This window comes from Panthera tigris, chromosome C1 (genome assembly GCF_018350195.1).
Source record: "Panthera tigris isolate Pti1 chromosome C1, P.tigris_Pti1_mat1.1, whole genome shotgun sequence".
NCBI lineage: Eukaryota > Metazoa > Chordata > Mammalia > Carnivora > Felidae > Panthera > Panthera tigris.
Genome location: NC_056667.1, coordinates 30222199 through 30238340, shown reverse-complemented (window position 1 = coordinate 30238340; position 16142 = coordinate 30222199). Strand labels below are relative to the sequence as shown.

The 16142-nt window shown below is 42.0% G+C and overlaps 1 protein-coding gene across 9 annotated transcripts in view; it reads right to left on the bottom strand.

Moving 5' to 3' along the window:
* MACF1 (microtubule actin crosslinking factor 1) overlaps positions 1–16142 on the bottom strand; it is a 315228-nt gene that overhangs the window by 91881 nt on the left and 207205 nt on the right. For all 9 annotated transcript variants that reach the window (XM_042996700.1, XM_042996694.1, XM_042996695.1 and 6 more), the window contains 11 exons: positions 15320–15469; positions 14060–14293; positions 12514–12717; positions 9866–10384; positions 8890–9066; positions 8500–8623; positions 7480–7688; positions 6784–7101; positions 3968–4134; positions 2516–2672; positions 112–229 (listed from right to left, as the gene is read on the bottom strand). In XM_042996700.1, the coding sequence (XP_042852634.1) occupies positions 112–229; positions 2516–2672; positions 3968–4134; positions 6784–7101; positions 7480–7688; positions 8500–8623; positions 8890–9066; positions 9866–10384; positions 12514–12717; positions 14060–14293; positions 15320–15469 (2377 nt within the window). The remainder of the gene's footprint in view (positions 1–111; positions 230–2515; positions 2673–3967; positions 4135–6783; positions 7102–7479; positions 7689–8499; positions 8624–8889; positions 9067–9865; positions 10385–12513; positions 12718–14059; positions 14294–15319; positions 15470–16142) is intronic.

Below are 16142 nucleotides of genomic sequence, written 5' to 3'. Positions count from 1 at the left end.
TTGTTCTCATACTCAACCTTGATTCTGAGTTTTATTAAATAAGGGGTCATAACCAAAGGCCAAAGCAAAGAATGATGTTTATTCACTACATTTTTAAGAACCTGCACTCACCTGTCTTGGCCTGGGAATCGGGTGCTGTGATCTCCATGATGAGATTTTCTAAAGAAGTGCCTTTGCAATTGATTTCCTCCACCAAACCTCCCTTACTTGCCCAGTCATCTAGAAGATCCTGTTAAAAGAACAGACAGCTAAATGTAACATCTGGGGGCTTTGGGACACCCATTCTTCTAAATATATTCCTTAAAGTTTTGATAACATTGAGTGACCATCCTCATGTATTCAGCCACTTCAAGATCGGTTTAGCCAGTCATTATATGGGAGAATGATATCCTGGAATATTCAGGATCTTTTCATCCATCCATCCATCCATCCATCCATCCATCCAATATTTATTGAACATTTACTGTAGGCCAGGCATTATGCCTAACACTGGGGATACAAAATACGATTATGACACAGTTCCTATAACCAAGAGCTCAGATAATCAATTGCACCATAATGGAATAAATGCTATTACAGAAATATAGACAGTAAAGTCTGAGAGCACAAGAGGAGACACACTTAATTCTGCATAGAAGGAGGAAAGCTTTGAGTTAAGACAAAAGGTATAAAAAGGGAACAGGATGCATGTAAAGAATAAAAAGGAAATGGCAATTGGAGGGTAAAATGAGGAGCTCCATATGGAGATGTACAGCAATACCTAGAATCATAGGCTACACTTTGCATTTTCAAGGGAACTTTATATTGGGGTTGCAGTCAGAGCTCTAACAGGGAAAACAATTAGGAAACAATGGCATCTACTCTAACCAGGTCATGTTGTCTCTGGAGGTGGATTGCCTGCCACAGAAGCAGAATTTTACTTCTTCCAAAGCAGGGACACCATCCCAGCTTTGAATCCTTTCCTCCACAACTGAAGTTCCCTGACAATCTACTTAGTTTACCTTAAAAAAAAATTTTTTTTTAATGTTTATATTTATTTTTGAGAGAGACAGTAGGGGAAGGGCAGAGAGAGAGGAAGACAGAGGATCCAAATTGGGCTCTATGCTGACAGCAGAGAGCCCAAAGCAGGGCTCAAACTCATGAACTGAAGTCTGACGCTTAGCCAACAGAGCCACCCAGGTGCCCCTACTTAGTTTGCTTTTGGCCTTAAGCTGCTGAGCAGCAGAGGAAGACAGAGCCATGAACATCTAGCAAGCTCATGCTGCCTAACTGAGCCTTATCAATTCACAGCTGTCAATTCTTTTATTAATCACTCTTGATTCCAAAGAGCCTCAGTTCCCAAACGATGCATCTACTCACAAGATATTTTAAATGTTTGAGGGCAACACAGTGACATCTGTTGGGCACCATGTGAACAACTACTATTACATGATTTTGATCTAACCACGTAGGAAGTTGAGGTTTTTTAGGTTTTTTTCCTTTCCTGTTTCTTTTTTTGGCCTTGAGGTACTGTGAAAAATTTCTTGAAACACTAAGGGCACTGTGGACCAAGAAATCAGGAAGCCTCTGCCCTGGGGGATTCCCTATAGCAATGTTCCTGGCTCTCTCTGTGAAAGCAACTAAACTCTTCCCTGTCATCTGGCCTAAGACAAATCTTGCTTTACTAAGAAAAGGAAGAGAATGCATGAGAACTAGTTGGAGGCAGACTGGCTTGGTGTCAACAAAAAGAAGAGATGTATTAGAGGTGCAAGCAGAGGCCGAATGACTAAATCAAAGAAGGGATTCTGCAGGGGATTGGAGAAAGGTTAATCCTACTCTGGAAGGTACCTTCCAACCATCTGATTCTAACTTTCCTTTGTTTAGTTGTGGAGCTAGTTCTTCTTTCCTCAACTTGCTGGCCATATATCTAGTCACTGGCTCACATATAACAATTCTCAAACACACAGTGAGAGTGTAAGTTTCTCCAGGACTGCACTTTGACAACTGCCAAACTTTGACAAGCTGTTTTTTTGACACAGCATGAGAGGCCTCTGAGAAACAGTTGAAACTTTATAGATGTTATTCCCCATAGGTTACTTTTGTGGTTTTGGTGTGGACGTACATATATGCATGTATGTATTTAGAGAGAGAGAGTTGGGAGCATGTGCGCTAGGGAGAGGGGCAGAGAGAGAGAATCTTAAGCAGGCTCCATGCTTAGCACAGAGCTTGACCCAGGGCTCGATTCCATGATCCTGGGATCATGACCTGAGCCGAAATCAAGAATTGGGACGCTCATCCCACTGAGCCACCCAGACACCCTGGTTTTGGTTTTTAAATTGGAGATGTTTTGGTGCTCAGTGCTGGGGTAGGGGTAGGTGGGAATCACATGAAGAAAATGGGGGGATTTCTATTCTGATGATGTAGATGGATAACTTGGACTTGTCACACCACTTCCCTACCACAGGGGGAGATCAGTCCACACAAGCTTCCAAACCGCTGTCTAGTCTGGTTCCTGGAGCTCCTTTTGTTCACCTACCTTCAGGTGTTCGATCTGCTTTTCCAGCTCTTTAGTACTCATGAAAGTTTCTGTAGGTGGAATATTCCCTTCTGTTTCCTTCAGCCATTTCTGGAAGGTCCTAACCAGCTTCCGAAATTCATCCAATTGCTCCTGACAAGATGATGCATCTTCCTCTCTGTCAATGAAGACATTTTGTTACTTGACAGACTAAGCTTTGTAAAGAAGTCAACTTGAACTAAAACTATACTCATTCTGGGACTCAAGGCAGCTTTTCCTTACAGGGCCTTTCCTTCCCATAATCTTTTTCACAGCAGCTTTGGCTAAACCACCACATACAATGTAAGAGAGCATCAAACTAAGGAATCTGTTGCCCTTGTTTGGACATTTCTGGGGAGAGGAGTCCTCAATCTTACCCCAGGCTAAAGTGAAAGCCAGAGAAACTGAAAGGAGCGTGCTATTTAGGTGCTATGATACAATGGAAAGAATGTAGGCTTTGGATGTCAAGGCCAGCTCTGCCACTTTTTAGGTAGTTGACTCTTTCAAAGCCTAATTCAAATGCTAATCCCCTTAGCAAGGAAGATGCCGAAACTGAGGCTCAGAGAAGTCAGCTTGCGCACACAAATGAATAAAATAAACCAAGGAGAAAGGATAATTCAATTTCGAAATTAACTTCTGGAAGTGGCCACATCTGGCAGACTTTAAGTCAGAGATCCTGGTTCTTCATACAGCTAAATGGCCCTGAGCATAGGAAAAACCAGCCTTCCTGGCCTTTATCCCCCTCCTCTCCACTAAATAACCTGCTGCTTACAGTACTGTTTTGAGCAACTGCTTTTCTCTGGTCACTTTCCCAAGGCAGTCACCTGCCTAATCAAGGTTATATATATGGCTAAACCAAGAGAAGTCTTATCAACCTCCTAAACCGACATGAGGTTTTCTAATGGAATCATGGCTTTTCAACAGTCAGCAGATAATCTGAAATCAGCTACCCTTGTCATATATTCCCATGTTTGCCTTAAAAGAAGAATCCAGACACTCCTCCAAAACAGCAACTTAAATGTCGTCAAAACAAGCACAGAGAGAAAGAGAGAGAGAGAGAGAGAGAGAACCAATATAACCCTTAATTACATCTGGAAAGTTTCTTCTAATTTTTGTCTTTACTTCAAATCCTGCCACAATCCTACCTGCTGTCCCAAATTTGTTCTTTTGGGTCTAGGTGACCTGGGCCTTTGATTGTACAGAGGGGAACTGAGCCCCATCACTGAGAAGGAATTCATTATTTAGTAAAAGAAAACCACTAAGGACCAAGTAGATTGAATAGCTTTGCCTGAAAGAGGCACTTTCCAACTCCTAGGACTCAGTAGCAGAGTGCCCGATGCCATATTTTCTACTGAAGGAGGAAAAGAAGAGCATTTCATTCAACAGCAAGAAAAAATTAGCTCCCCGAATTGACCAACATATATGAAAACTCACCTTTCTTTAACTGTCTTCTGTAACTCTGTAAAGTCCTTTTTGAGGTTCTGTACCCTGTCCTGGTGTTGGGAGAGGTCCAGGGCAAAGCCACAGGAGCTCAGTTCAGTGACCAGGTGCTCGAGAGTCTCAAGGTTCTCCTGTTGATCTTCCATTTCCAAATTCAGTTCCTGTTAAGCAAATAAGGAAATGTAGTAAATCCTCTCATCATTATAAATAAGTATACTCTAAAAAAAAATAAAAGATAGCTATATTAAATCTGGGGCAAGTTCCCTCTAATCTGTAGAAAAAGAACAAAAAAAGAGGCTCTCTGGATCAACTACAGCAATAAATATGGAGGATTTCTCCAATCCACCTGAGAATGGCTAGGAATTTAAAAGGAGTCTTGTCTCCTTTAAATAAATGTTCAAAGATTTGGGAGGCAGCATGGCAAAGTGAAAAGAATGGAGGTTTTTGGAGTCAAAAAGACTTCTGAAAATCAATCATGGCTTGTGATCTTAAGCTATTAAATTTCTCTGAGCTTCCATAGCTTCTCTCTTCTGTAAAACAGGACAAACATACTCTCTCAACTATTATTTAACTCTGTAGTGAAGATATTAGCCAATGTGATTAAGGTAAGAGAAAACAACCTGTGGCATAAAAATCTGAAAAGAAGAGGTAAAACTATATTTGCAGATTATATGAAATGTATTTGTAAAACCACAAGAGAAACGGGGCACCCGGGTGGCTCAGTCGGTTGGGCATCCGACTCCAGCTCAGGTCATGATCTCACAGTGTGTGAGTTCGAGCCCCACATCGGGCTCTGTGCTGACAGCTCAGAGCCTGGAGCCTGCTTTGGATTCTGTGTCTCCCTCTCTCTCTCTGCCCCTCCCCTGCTCATGCTCTGTCTCTGTCTCAAAAATAAATAAGAACATTAAAAAACAAATTTAAAAAAAAACCCCAAGAGAATCAATACAATTAATCAAACAATGACGTAATCCAATAAAATAGCAAGCTTTATGAATAAAACCTTAAAATATTTCTGATAGACACAAAAGCATACCTCAATAAATGGAAAGATATCCATAAAGATATGTGTGTATGTATATGTGTGCATATATGCATGCATGAATAAATTTAATATGACCCAAATAAAACTACTAACTTTTCCCCCTATGACTAATAAAGTTGATTCTAAAGTTCACATGGAAAAATAAACATACAATTATAGATATGAAAAATGCTGAAGGAAAGCAAGAAAGGAGAGACTAGCCCTACTAGATACTAAAACATACCATAAAGCCTGAGAATAAAAAACAGTACGCTATGGTTTGTGAACAGACAGACCAGCAAAGAAGAACAGAAAACCCAGAAATAGACTTGAGCCTATACGGATAAACTATATATGATAAAGATGAGTTCTCAAATCACTGAGGAAAAGATGGGACTTTTCAGAGAAATGGTATTGGGAACAACTAGATAGATCAACTTGGATTCATACTATGCACTGTATCTTAGAATAAACTTAAAATGTGAAAAGATTCAAATATAAAAGAATAAAAGAAACCATACAAGTTCTGGAAGTGAATTCATGGGTGAATTCCTTCACCTGTGTGTGGCAAAAGGCTTTCAAATTATGACCAAAAATACATGTTCAGTAAAAAGTGATAAAGTTTACTGTGTAAAAATTTAAAAACCCCTTACATGGCCAAAAACACTATATAAGCAAAAGACAAAGGACAAACTGTGAAAAAAGATTTTCAACAGATCACATAAAAAGAATTAATCTCCCTAATACAGAACTTTTATAAGTTGAAAGAAGAAAAAAACCCCCAAAACAAAAATCAAACTCCTGACAGAAAACAGTAAAGGCCATGAACCAATAGTTTACAAATAAAAGCCCTTAAATGTATAAAAATACACTTAACTTCATCAGAGAAGAAATAAAAATTAAAACCACATCGAAACTTCATTTTTCTCAATGAGATTAACACAAATTCCAATGCTGACAACATATTCTGCATGCACTGCTGGTGGGAATGCAAAATGGTGAAATCTTGTTGGAGGGAGGAGGATGTAGGTAAAAAGTATGCTGGTGTTTATTGTGCATTCCTTCTACTTTTCTGTAAGTTTGCAATTATTCAAAACAAAACCCAAAAAGGACAGGAAACGAAACAAAACCCAGAGACCCTACTTTAACATGGAAAAAAGCTGGATAAACCCAAGGCAGCAATGTGGGGATACTGGAATGCTAAAGTGCTACAGGTGGCAACGTGGGCAAGTACAGCCACTGTGGAGCCAAGGTGGCCACTACTTGGTCAAATTAAGCATAGACATATGCTATGACCTAGCAATCCAGCAGCATATGTATCTGTATCTGTGACAGGTGATACTCCTCACCAAATATTTCCAACTCTGCACCAACTACGTATATGGTAGGAATACATTTCTCCACCCCCTTGAAAGCCAGGTATAGAACCTGCCTTAACTAATGAAATGTGAATGGATTTGATTGATTGCTCCCTGTTGCAGCGGTAGTCATGAAGGCATATGGCAGGATGAAGTTCCCGTGAACTTGGATCCCTGAATGACCGTGACGGACTAAGTAGCCCTACTGATCTGGGTTAAACATGCAGAATGAGTGAAAAATAAATCTCGGCTTTGTTTTTAAAAAATGGACAAACAATATCTAGTTTACAGGGCGGTTGTGATAATTCTTTAAGATAACGCAGGTCAAGTTTCTAGTACACTAACTGACGTATTATGTGCTCAGTGAGTGCTGGTCCCCTCCTTGCCCTTCTTTTCTCTTTGTTCTGCCAATTTGGCAGATATATTCTCACCTGGATCTGCTGGAAGAAATGTGCAATATCTTGATCTGGCTGATTTCCAGAGGCTAGCATCCGGCTTTTGTTTTCCATGAACTGCTGCAGCTTATCAGAGAGATGTTCAAATATCTCTGCCTGGGGCAGAAGCTTCTTTAGGGAGCTCTCCTTTTCTTGCTGCTGTAGACAGAGTTGTTCGAAGCGCTGGCTCACCTCCGCCAGTTTGCCCTGCAGCACCGCAGCCGTGGTGCTGTCTGCCGTCTCCATGAACCGGGTCACCATCTCACGGGTGGCCTCCAAGCTACTCTTTTGCCGAGCAATGTCTTGCTTCAATTTCTGTCACCAAAAATGTGTCTGTCAGCTCCTGGCTCACTTATCCTAGGATATCTGAGCCACAAACCAATAAACTTCTCATAATTACATGCTCCCTTCCTCAAGGAAGGTTGGATGGCAACTGAGCCTCTGTGATACCATACAACCCATCCCCTTAGTTCTCCAGCCTATTCCACCAGTGACTCTGTAGCACTGCTTTTCCTCGAGCTTAACAATGGTTTGGAAATTGGGTAGAAATATCTTTATGTGGATTAATCATCATCGCTAAGTCTTATTAGAAGATTCATGGGAATGAATTCTTCTGATACTTTTTCAAAGTGATGAAATTCTGGAACACAGCAAATACATCCTCTATGCTAACTCTTGGGGCATTGGTCTCACCATGTTAGTGGCCAGGGCTTCCTGGATGACTCCCGATGACAGTGATGTCACCTGCTCCTCTTCCAGGTTTTGCTCGACTTCCCTGATGGACTGCAACAAGCTCTCCAGGCTTTCCTGGACACTCTGAGATTGGGCAATTGCCTTCTGCAGCAGAGCAGAGCGCTCAGCCAGGTTACTGGAGAGGCTCTGAAAATGGTTGAGTATGGAATCTGGAAAATGAGGGCCACAAGAAGAGTGTGGACACTATTTTTGTGTTGTGCTTTTAAAAAGAATGTATTTAAATTGCACATGTTAATTACAATAATAACAGACATTACAACAAAAAGAAAGAATAAGCTTCAAGTGAATTTATATTTGAGCCAAATTCACAACGCACTGTTTACTGAGCAACTGCTAAATGCCAGAAATTGTGCTGGATGCTGAGGACTGAAGACAATTAAGATGAGTCCTTGCCTTCTGCAAACTTAAGACCATAAAAGCAAGCATAGGCAGCAAAAGGCACATCACAATTAACCATAAAAATAAAATCGTAAGTACTATATTGATGGTAAGAGTAATGTACTAGAGAAGCCTGAAGGAAGAATAATTATTTCTTATCTTTTATTTCTTTTGGGGGTTGGAGGTGGTAGTCAGGACTTTACAAAGGAAGAAACCTCTCAGGTACAGCTAGAAGTTTGAGCAAGATTTCATCACGCATGCTAAGCACTCAATACATGTTAGCAGTTAAACCATAGGGAAAACTTCAGGGGTCAAGTAATGAAGAAATGGCAAGTTTACTTGGGAAAGGAAAGAAGCAGGGCATGGCTAGAAGGCAGAATGCCTGGGGAGAGGAGTTGAAACCAGATTGCAAAGGCGGTCAATGGTGCAGGGACAAAGCTCATTCGAGGGTGAGCTATTGCCGGTTGTATCCTCAGCCCCTTGCGGGCACCACAGATACTTGCACGATATAGTGTGATGTATTACAGAACAGTGGTACACACTAAGAATTAAGGGAGCACTCTTGTTATTGCTGCTTCATACCTGTAGTTTCTTGTACATGCTTGCGGTCTGGAGCTGGCTCTCCTTCAATTTCCATGAGGTCATGGGCTACTTTTTGGAGCTTTTCTACAGGTACTTGGTGCTCAGCTAATTCTTCCTGCAACTGCTGCTTGTCCATGAAAAAAGCCAAAAGTAAAACCTCTGAGTAATCAAAGCTGGTTCTAGGAACCGAGAGCTACTTAGCATGATGCTGCTGGAGCTATGAAGAATAATACTGTTTATCCATACCCACAGATGTTAGAATTAACTGTTTTAGGAACCAGATCTTGTCCGAGGCATCCCAACCACTGCCTTTAACCTATGAGAGTATTTGCTTTATCTTGTGGTAGGTGCTCCATCCCATGTGCTAGAACAGCCTGTGTCCCCGCCTACCTTTGCTGTTGCAAGCTGCTGTTGTAGGATCCCAGGGTCAGAGGCAACAGTATCCGAGAGGAGCTTCTCCACGTTGGCTTCACAAGCCTGCATCCAGGCCTGCAGGCTGTCAGCAGTGCTCTGGAACTGCTGATACCGGCCTAGGAGCATGTTCAGGTGAGAGCCCAATCGTGTACACTGTGTGGGAGAAAAAAAGGGAAAGCAGACTTATGCAAGGGCAGGCTCGAGGCAGCAGCTTTGTAGGTAGGCACAGTCCAAAGAAAAGCCTGGCTTTGTTAAAGGGATCTCACTAGAACTACAATTGAGGGTAGTTCTGGGGACTCCATGGACAGATAAGTAGCAACCATCTTCTACAAGTGGGGCCTCTGCTGTTTGATCCATACTATTCACCCCCAACTATATTATAGACCTGTGAAGATTTAGTGAGTTATATGATAAGCCACCAAAGAAATGCACACCAGGTTGCAGGCTAAGGCAGGGACTAGGAGGTACAAAAAGTGTTCCTTTTGGTGAGGTCAGAGATGTTGGCAAAATGCACAATACAAGTTAGAAGAACTGACTGGATTATACATCTTGGGAGCTAACGGGAATTCTCTGATAGGGAAGAAGGTAAGGATTTACCTAGATGCTCTGCCTAGGAATAAAGACTGTGTATGTGGTTCAAGTTTTCCTTGTACTATGTCTCCTGCGAGCCCACATCTGCTGATCAGGATACAGGAAGCAAGCACCTCCATCCACCTTCCCTACCAGAGCGAGACATGATACCCCTGATACTGCTGGGACCAGGCATTAGCCCATGGGCCTCCACATTCTGCATTTTTGCAGAGCTCATAAACACATTCTGCCTGTGGTCAATACACAAATCAGTTCACTCACTGTGTCCTGAGGTTCTTATTCTAAGCCCCAGAAACCATGCATAGTTATGTGAGGGCTGCTGTGATTGTTCCCCCAGAGGCCATCAGGAACTTCTTGGTACCTTTGAATGCAGAGCAGTGTATCTTTCTGTTGCATCCTTCAGTTTGCCCTTCACTAACATTCCAGTTGCTGATGCCCCTCTGCCTTCCTCAAAGCTGTTTTCTGTGTCTAAAACTTTCTGTCCGGAGATGGTCACAAATCGCAAGTCTCCTTTGTGGGAAATGACATCCTCCGAGAAGCTGCCCTGCCGCTTCAGCAGGGAGGGAAGGGCTTCGGGGCAGCTGCCTCCTTGATGCATGTTCTCCAGCTCTCTCTCAGACCGTTCTAGCCAGTTCTCAAACTCTTCATGGTCCTGCAGAAACTTCTGCAGCTCGTCCCGCAGTGTCTGCACCTGCTTCAGCTCCGCCTCCGACTGGGCCAGGGAAGAGGCATATTGGCCCTTTAGCTCTCCGAGCTTGTCCTCTAGCACCTGGCGTTCTTCGGGGGTGAGGTTGTGGCCATGCTGATCCAGGAAGGCCTGAGCAGACTGGGTGGCCAGGATGAAATTTTGCTGCTGAGACAGCAATTCTTGGTGATGGGCCTGGCAAAAAATCCCCCCAAGCAAAGGACAATCAGCAGGTACACCACAAAAATTTGGTTGTATCTACAGCTGGAAGTAGAGAAAGATCTCAATAGGCCACTTTTCCAGCTGCTCAAAAAACCACCAATATCTCTCACTCTCTAAGGATTATGCCATATACAAATTCCAGCTGAACTGACACATATAAGATCTTACATTTTTCAAAGAGATTTCACATGTATTATCTCAACTGATTTGGGACACAACCTGCAATGTAGGCAGACAATATAATATCTATATTAAACATATTAGGATAAGGGATACCAGAAAGATGTTATATGTCTTGATTAAGGTCACCCAGACAGTTAAGGGACAAACTGAGACTAGAATCTGGCTGTCTTTACTAAACCATCCTAAGCCTAAGGGAAGGTACAAATGGCCAGCTGATAACTACTCACATTAGTGGAAGGGGAAAGTAAGTTGGATAAGCCAGACATATGACAGTATAAAAACTGCAAATACTTAGCTGTGAAATATGTCACTTACATATCCATGAAGCCGGTCCCAACTAGAAAAGTTCTTGGAAAATTAATTCATTAAATAAACAATTTAAATTTTAGTGAGAATAAAATGTATTTCTGGATAGCATAAGTAATTTGTATTTCTTATTTGTATGTGCTATAGCTACATGGTTACACATGGACCTTTTTCTGTTTTGATGGGATTTAAGTTATTTTACGGAGTTGTGTTTGTTTTGTTTTGTTGTTTAAAATGTTCTTCCTGAGTCTATTAGACAACAGTGGGAGTTCAGCCAGTGTTCCTGCCTACCTATAGTTTATGCAACTACCTAGGATCAGGACAAGAGCCTAATTTTTTCTGGAATATTGTCCAGTTTCAACCTGTATCAGCAACCTGACAGTGTCAGCTTCCAACATCACCTCAGGGAAGCTGGGGTGACAAATATTTCCTTCTCAAGTAGATAGTAAGGGGCAGTACCATAGCTTGTCTGTACACCCCCCCAGATGTCCCCATTCTCATCCACCCATGAGTAAGGCAGTCTCTTTCCTGGGATGGAGATGCCCCTTGGTCAGGCTGACTACTGCCAGCAACAAGTATCAGGACATTCCTTGTGACAGCAGACCCATTTCTGCTCTGTGCTGTTAAAAGACTGCCACAGCTTTGGGGGATACCCTACAATGGATCTCCAACCATAGAATAGCATGCAAGAGGTAAAAATCTTACTAATACCAAACACAGCAATGACTCGCAAAGGCCATTCAATAGAAGATTTCTAGCTAAGCCAAATTTTCTTTGCTATAAAGATATCACTACTAAAATAGGTAATCTATGTGTTTTCTGAGTTCCCTAAACATACTGTTTTTCAGTCATGCCTGCACATGCCAGTTAATATCCTAGGAGATGGTTCATCTGGTTGGTTCACTGGTTTAACTCCAGTGCCGGACATACAGCAGGTGCTCAATATTTGCTGAATAATGAATAAAGGAATAGAGATAAATAGGAATGGTTTCTTGAGAGCAACAGGCAACCACTAAAAGGGTTGATCAGGGATATAGCATTTTAGAGCAAGGATGGGAAAGAAGAGAGAAAGGAGCCCAGGATGATGTTTAGTTCAGACAATTACGTGGAAGTAGAGGAAGGAGAACACATCTGACTGGGGGAGGGGTGTTATAGGAAACAGGAGCTCCGTTTTTGAGGTTGAGCTGTTTGTGGTTCCAAGTTACAAATAGGCAGATGGATTTATGTACTGGTTTGAAGCCCAGCACAGGCATTTAGGCTGGAGACAAATACATACTGGAATTCACTAGTATAAATAATAAGTGAAGTGTCATGAGTGGATGAAATTACCCAAGGGAAGCATATTCTGAAAGATGAGAATAGGCTTAGGCAACAACCCGGAAGCACATCAGTATTTCACAAGTTGGCCAGAGGAAAGGAAAAGGGATTATTGGGGCAGAGTCCTGCTTTGGAAACCAAGGCACACAGTATTTCAGCGGTGTCAAAGCTGCTGAGGTATCAAAGAGGGCATGAACTGAGAAGTGCTCACTGAATTTACAGGCAAGGAGGTTATGGTGACTTGCCTGGGGTGGCAGAGAGCCCCTGGCATCGTGAGGACAAGCTAACATCCTCACCTTCATCTTCTCGCACTGCTTGTCCAGCTCTGCCAGGGCTTGGTTCACTGCCCTGTGGCCATCAGTGGTGTCCATGGCTCCTTTCCCCAGGCCAGCTCCTGACAGCTGCTCCATCTGTCTGCCAGTCGATCCCACCCCAGTCACCCAATCCAAGAGAGCATCAATCTTACTCCTGTTCTCGGCCAGTTCCTTTGCTGCTTTACTCTGAAAGCCATAGAAGGGGTTTAGTAAGAAGACCTTAGATACTCGGCTATACAAGAACAAATTAAGTAAAAGGTGAGACTTTTATGCTAAAGGAGAAGAGAAGCTCTAAGACTACGTATAAACAGTCGTGGCATCCACAAAAAAGAATGAGCATCTTCTAAATCTGTTGAAAAACAATTACTTACAACAATCTCTAGATTTTGTCTATATCTCACTGCTCAAAAGAAAAAAAAAAGTGAGTAGGGGGCAGGGGTGGGTGGCAAATTTCAGGATTTAAAAGGGCTTTAATAGAGGATTTAATCCTGGCTTCCCAGCAAGGCTTCACAGAATCCTTTCTAGGTGTGTGGAAATGATAGCCTGGCTTGGTAGGGTCAGAAACAGCACAGTCACACTCATTACTTGCTGCCCTTCCCTAAGGGAAATGCAGACTACTCCCATCCTTTTTTCTGCCACACAGAGCACTGAGTTCTAAAATTTGCCTCTCAAATTCCATTATCTGACTGTTCAAGTATTTTAATTTATTAAACATTCATGTATTTCAGAATTCCCCTTCAGGTAACTTATTTCTCTTTTCCACATTCTCCACCTCCCCCATTAGTGTCAGAGTCCGCGGCCAGGCAAAGGATTTAATTCAATCTGCTGGTGCTGAGGGGGTGCAGAGAGCCGTTGGAGACTTTACCTACTCCTAGACTTGTACCAGTGCCACAGTTTGCACTGAATCTATAGGGGCAGCCTGGGGATAGCTTGTGGCACACTAAGACCCCCCACCTACTTCCCCCTAGTGCTGTTGGATCATCAGTATAGACTCATGTTTGAAATATGCCATTTGCTCTTTCTTCCTCAGTGTACTACCCTTCTTCACTAAGTTCTTTCCAACATTTTTCAATTGGAGGACTGAGTACACAGATAGCAAAAAAAATGTTTCTCTGGGGGGTGGGGTAGGTGATATGAACTTCCTACCAACTATACTTGACTTAAAGTCCTTCAGGATGATTCTTATATAAATAAATCTTGACTGGGGTGCCTGGGTCAGGATCTCACAGTTCATGAATTCGAGCCCCACACTGGGCTCCATGCTGTCAGTGAGGAGCCTGCTTGGGATTCTCTCTCTCTCTGCTCTCCCAAGCTCCCACTCTCTCTCTCAAAACAAATAAATAAACTGTAAATACACACACACATACATACATATATGACTCACAGACCAACTCCAAAGTAACCCCTTTTCATAATTCTGTTCTCTGTAAGGCAATGAGTTTCCCCTCATTATATACCTTTTACTTATTTGCCAGGTACCAAAATTTTCATTTTTGAAAAATACCAAGTATCAAAGCAGTCTGGTTACCTTTTCAGTCTCCTGCTGTACGGCTGAAGTCACCACTTCTTCCAGCTCCTTCTGGGCCACCCGTGTCCGTTCCTGGAGAGCCTCATACTGTTCCTTAGCCTGATGAAGCTTCTCCCGAAGAGCTGTCAACTCATGGGGGCTCAGCTTGGCCTGGTTCTCTTCCAGGAACCCTTCGATGTCTTTGACAACACTGGCAAATGAGGTGGCCCGATTCTGAATATCGTCCTGTAAATCCTTAACACACGAACACAGGGATGGTAGAGACTTCAGTGTTACTTCTTCTACGATTGCTAACAGTGCGAAGATGGAATGGCTAGCATGACACAGACCTGCATCAGATGTGTGTCCCTCACTATAATCTGCTTTAAGGTTTAGGTCTAAGCCAATGCAAATAATTTCTAAGATTTTTTTACTTAAGAAATTTTCTAATATTTATTAGAAATATTAAATATTAAATTAAATATTAAATATTTCTAATATTTAATTTTCTAAGCAAAATTTAAATTTCTAAGCAAACATTTGATGAAGACAAAAGAGGAGACTCCCCACAAACATGATGTTTATTTTGCAATGAGTTATCTTCAAAGAGATCATTCTTCTATAAACAGGAGTTGACAGTAGGATTCCAGCTGAATCAAGGCTTGGTTTCTCCCTTATACTTCCTTGGTTATCACTTCTTCTCCTTCTTCTTTTTTTAAAGTAATCTCTATTAGCCAACGTGGGCTTGAACTCACTACCGCAAAATCAAGAGTCACATGCTCTACCAACCGAGCCAGCCAGGTGCCCCATCACTCCTTATCCTTAATGTGGCCTTCAAGGCCCAGCAGGATGTGGATCCTGCCTCCCATCATTCACTAATCTTCCTTTTGCTCATTGCAGTCCAACCAAACTAGCTTCCTTTCAGTTCTTGAATACATTGTACTTGGCATAGTTTCCTCCTCCTTCCATGCCTCTGTGCGTTAACTCCTATATACCCTTTGCTTCTCAGTTTAAGTGACACTTTTTCAAACTAATCTTTTCTGACATCCTAGACAAGATTGGGTCTGGCTGTTATATATTCTTGTGTAACTTTTCCTTTATCCATATCATAGTTAATAACTACACGCTCGTTTTTATGATGATCTGTGTAATGTCTGTCTCTCCCATGAGACTGTAAGTTTCAGGAGAACAGGGAGGTTTACCATTATGTTGCCTGGTACATAGCAGGCCTTTATAAATATCTGTTGAAGGAATGAGAAGAATGAATTAACTCATACTGACCTTTAAGTCACTCTGGTTCTTCTGCAAAGCGGAGAGATCCTGCTGGGTGGCTCTACCTTGGTGGCCTGCCAATGTGCTTTCTGCCTGTCCTAGCCAGTTGCAAAGATCGTCCAGTTTCTGGTAACAGGTATTTTGTTGTTTCTGCAGGGTCTAATTAAAATGCAAAGGGGCCGAGAGATAATTAATAATTCTCATTTTTACAAATAGAAGATAACTCCCTGAAATATGGAACAGGAATGTTATATCTTAAGGATGGAAAAGTTGGTGAGAGACTAGAACAGGAAAAAGCACAGAAGTCATATTCTGAAAGCTCCCCTCATTTGGACAGTCTGTTGATCCAGGTCAATAGTTTGGATAATTTCAGGTGAGAATGCTCCCAGGTTTTGGTTGGGAGTTCCTTTGCCAGACTGCAGTTATCTGGATTATCCCTGGAAATGGAGAACAGAGAGTCCAGATGCTTCAAATTCATATTCATATCATGGTGATAATAGTAAATTAGTGGTTTTAATCAATTCCTCCACCAGAACTGGAAGATATGCTACATACAAAGTTAAAATATGGAAAATTAAAAGGACTGGATCAGGAAGAAAAAAAATCAAGGAACTGGATAATTCATAAGCTAACTGAGCTTCTTAATAATTGAGCTGACTTTATAAATTAAATGTCTCACGGATGTAGACACCCATTAAATGGAATGATTACATGCCTGGCATGAGGGGCTTGGCTATTTTGAGAAGAAAACTGCCCAAGAATAGCAACTTTCTCAGTCCTTTAGGTATCTACACTGATATCAAAGAGAAAAGCCAGGCCCCGGGGGAGGGAG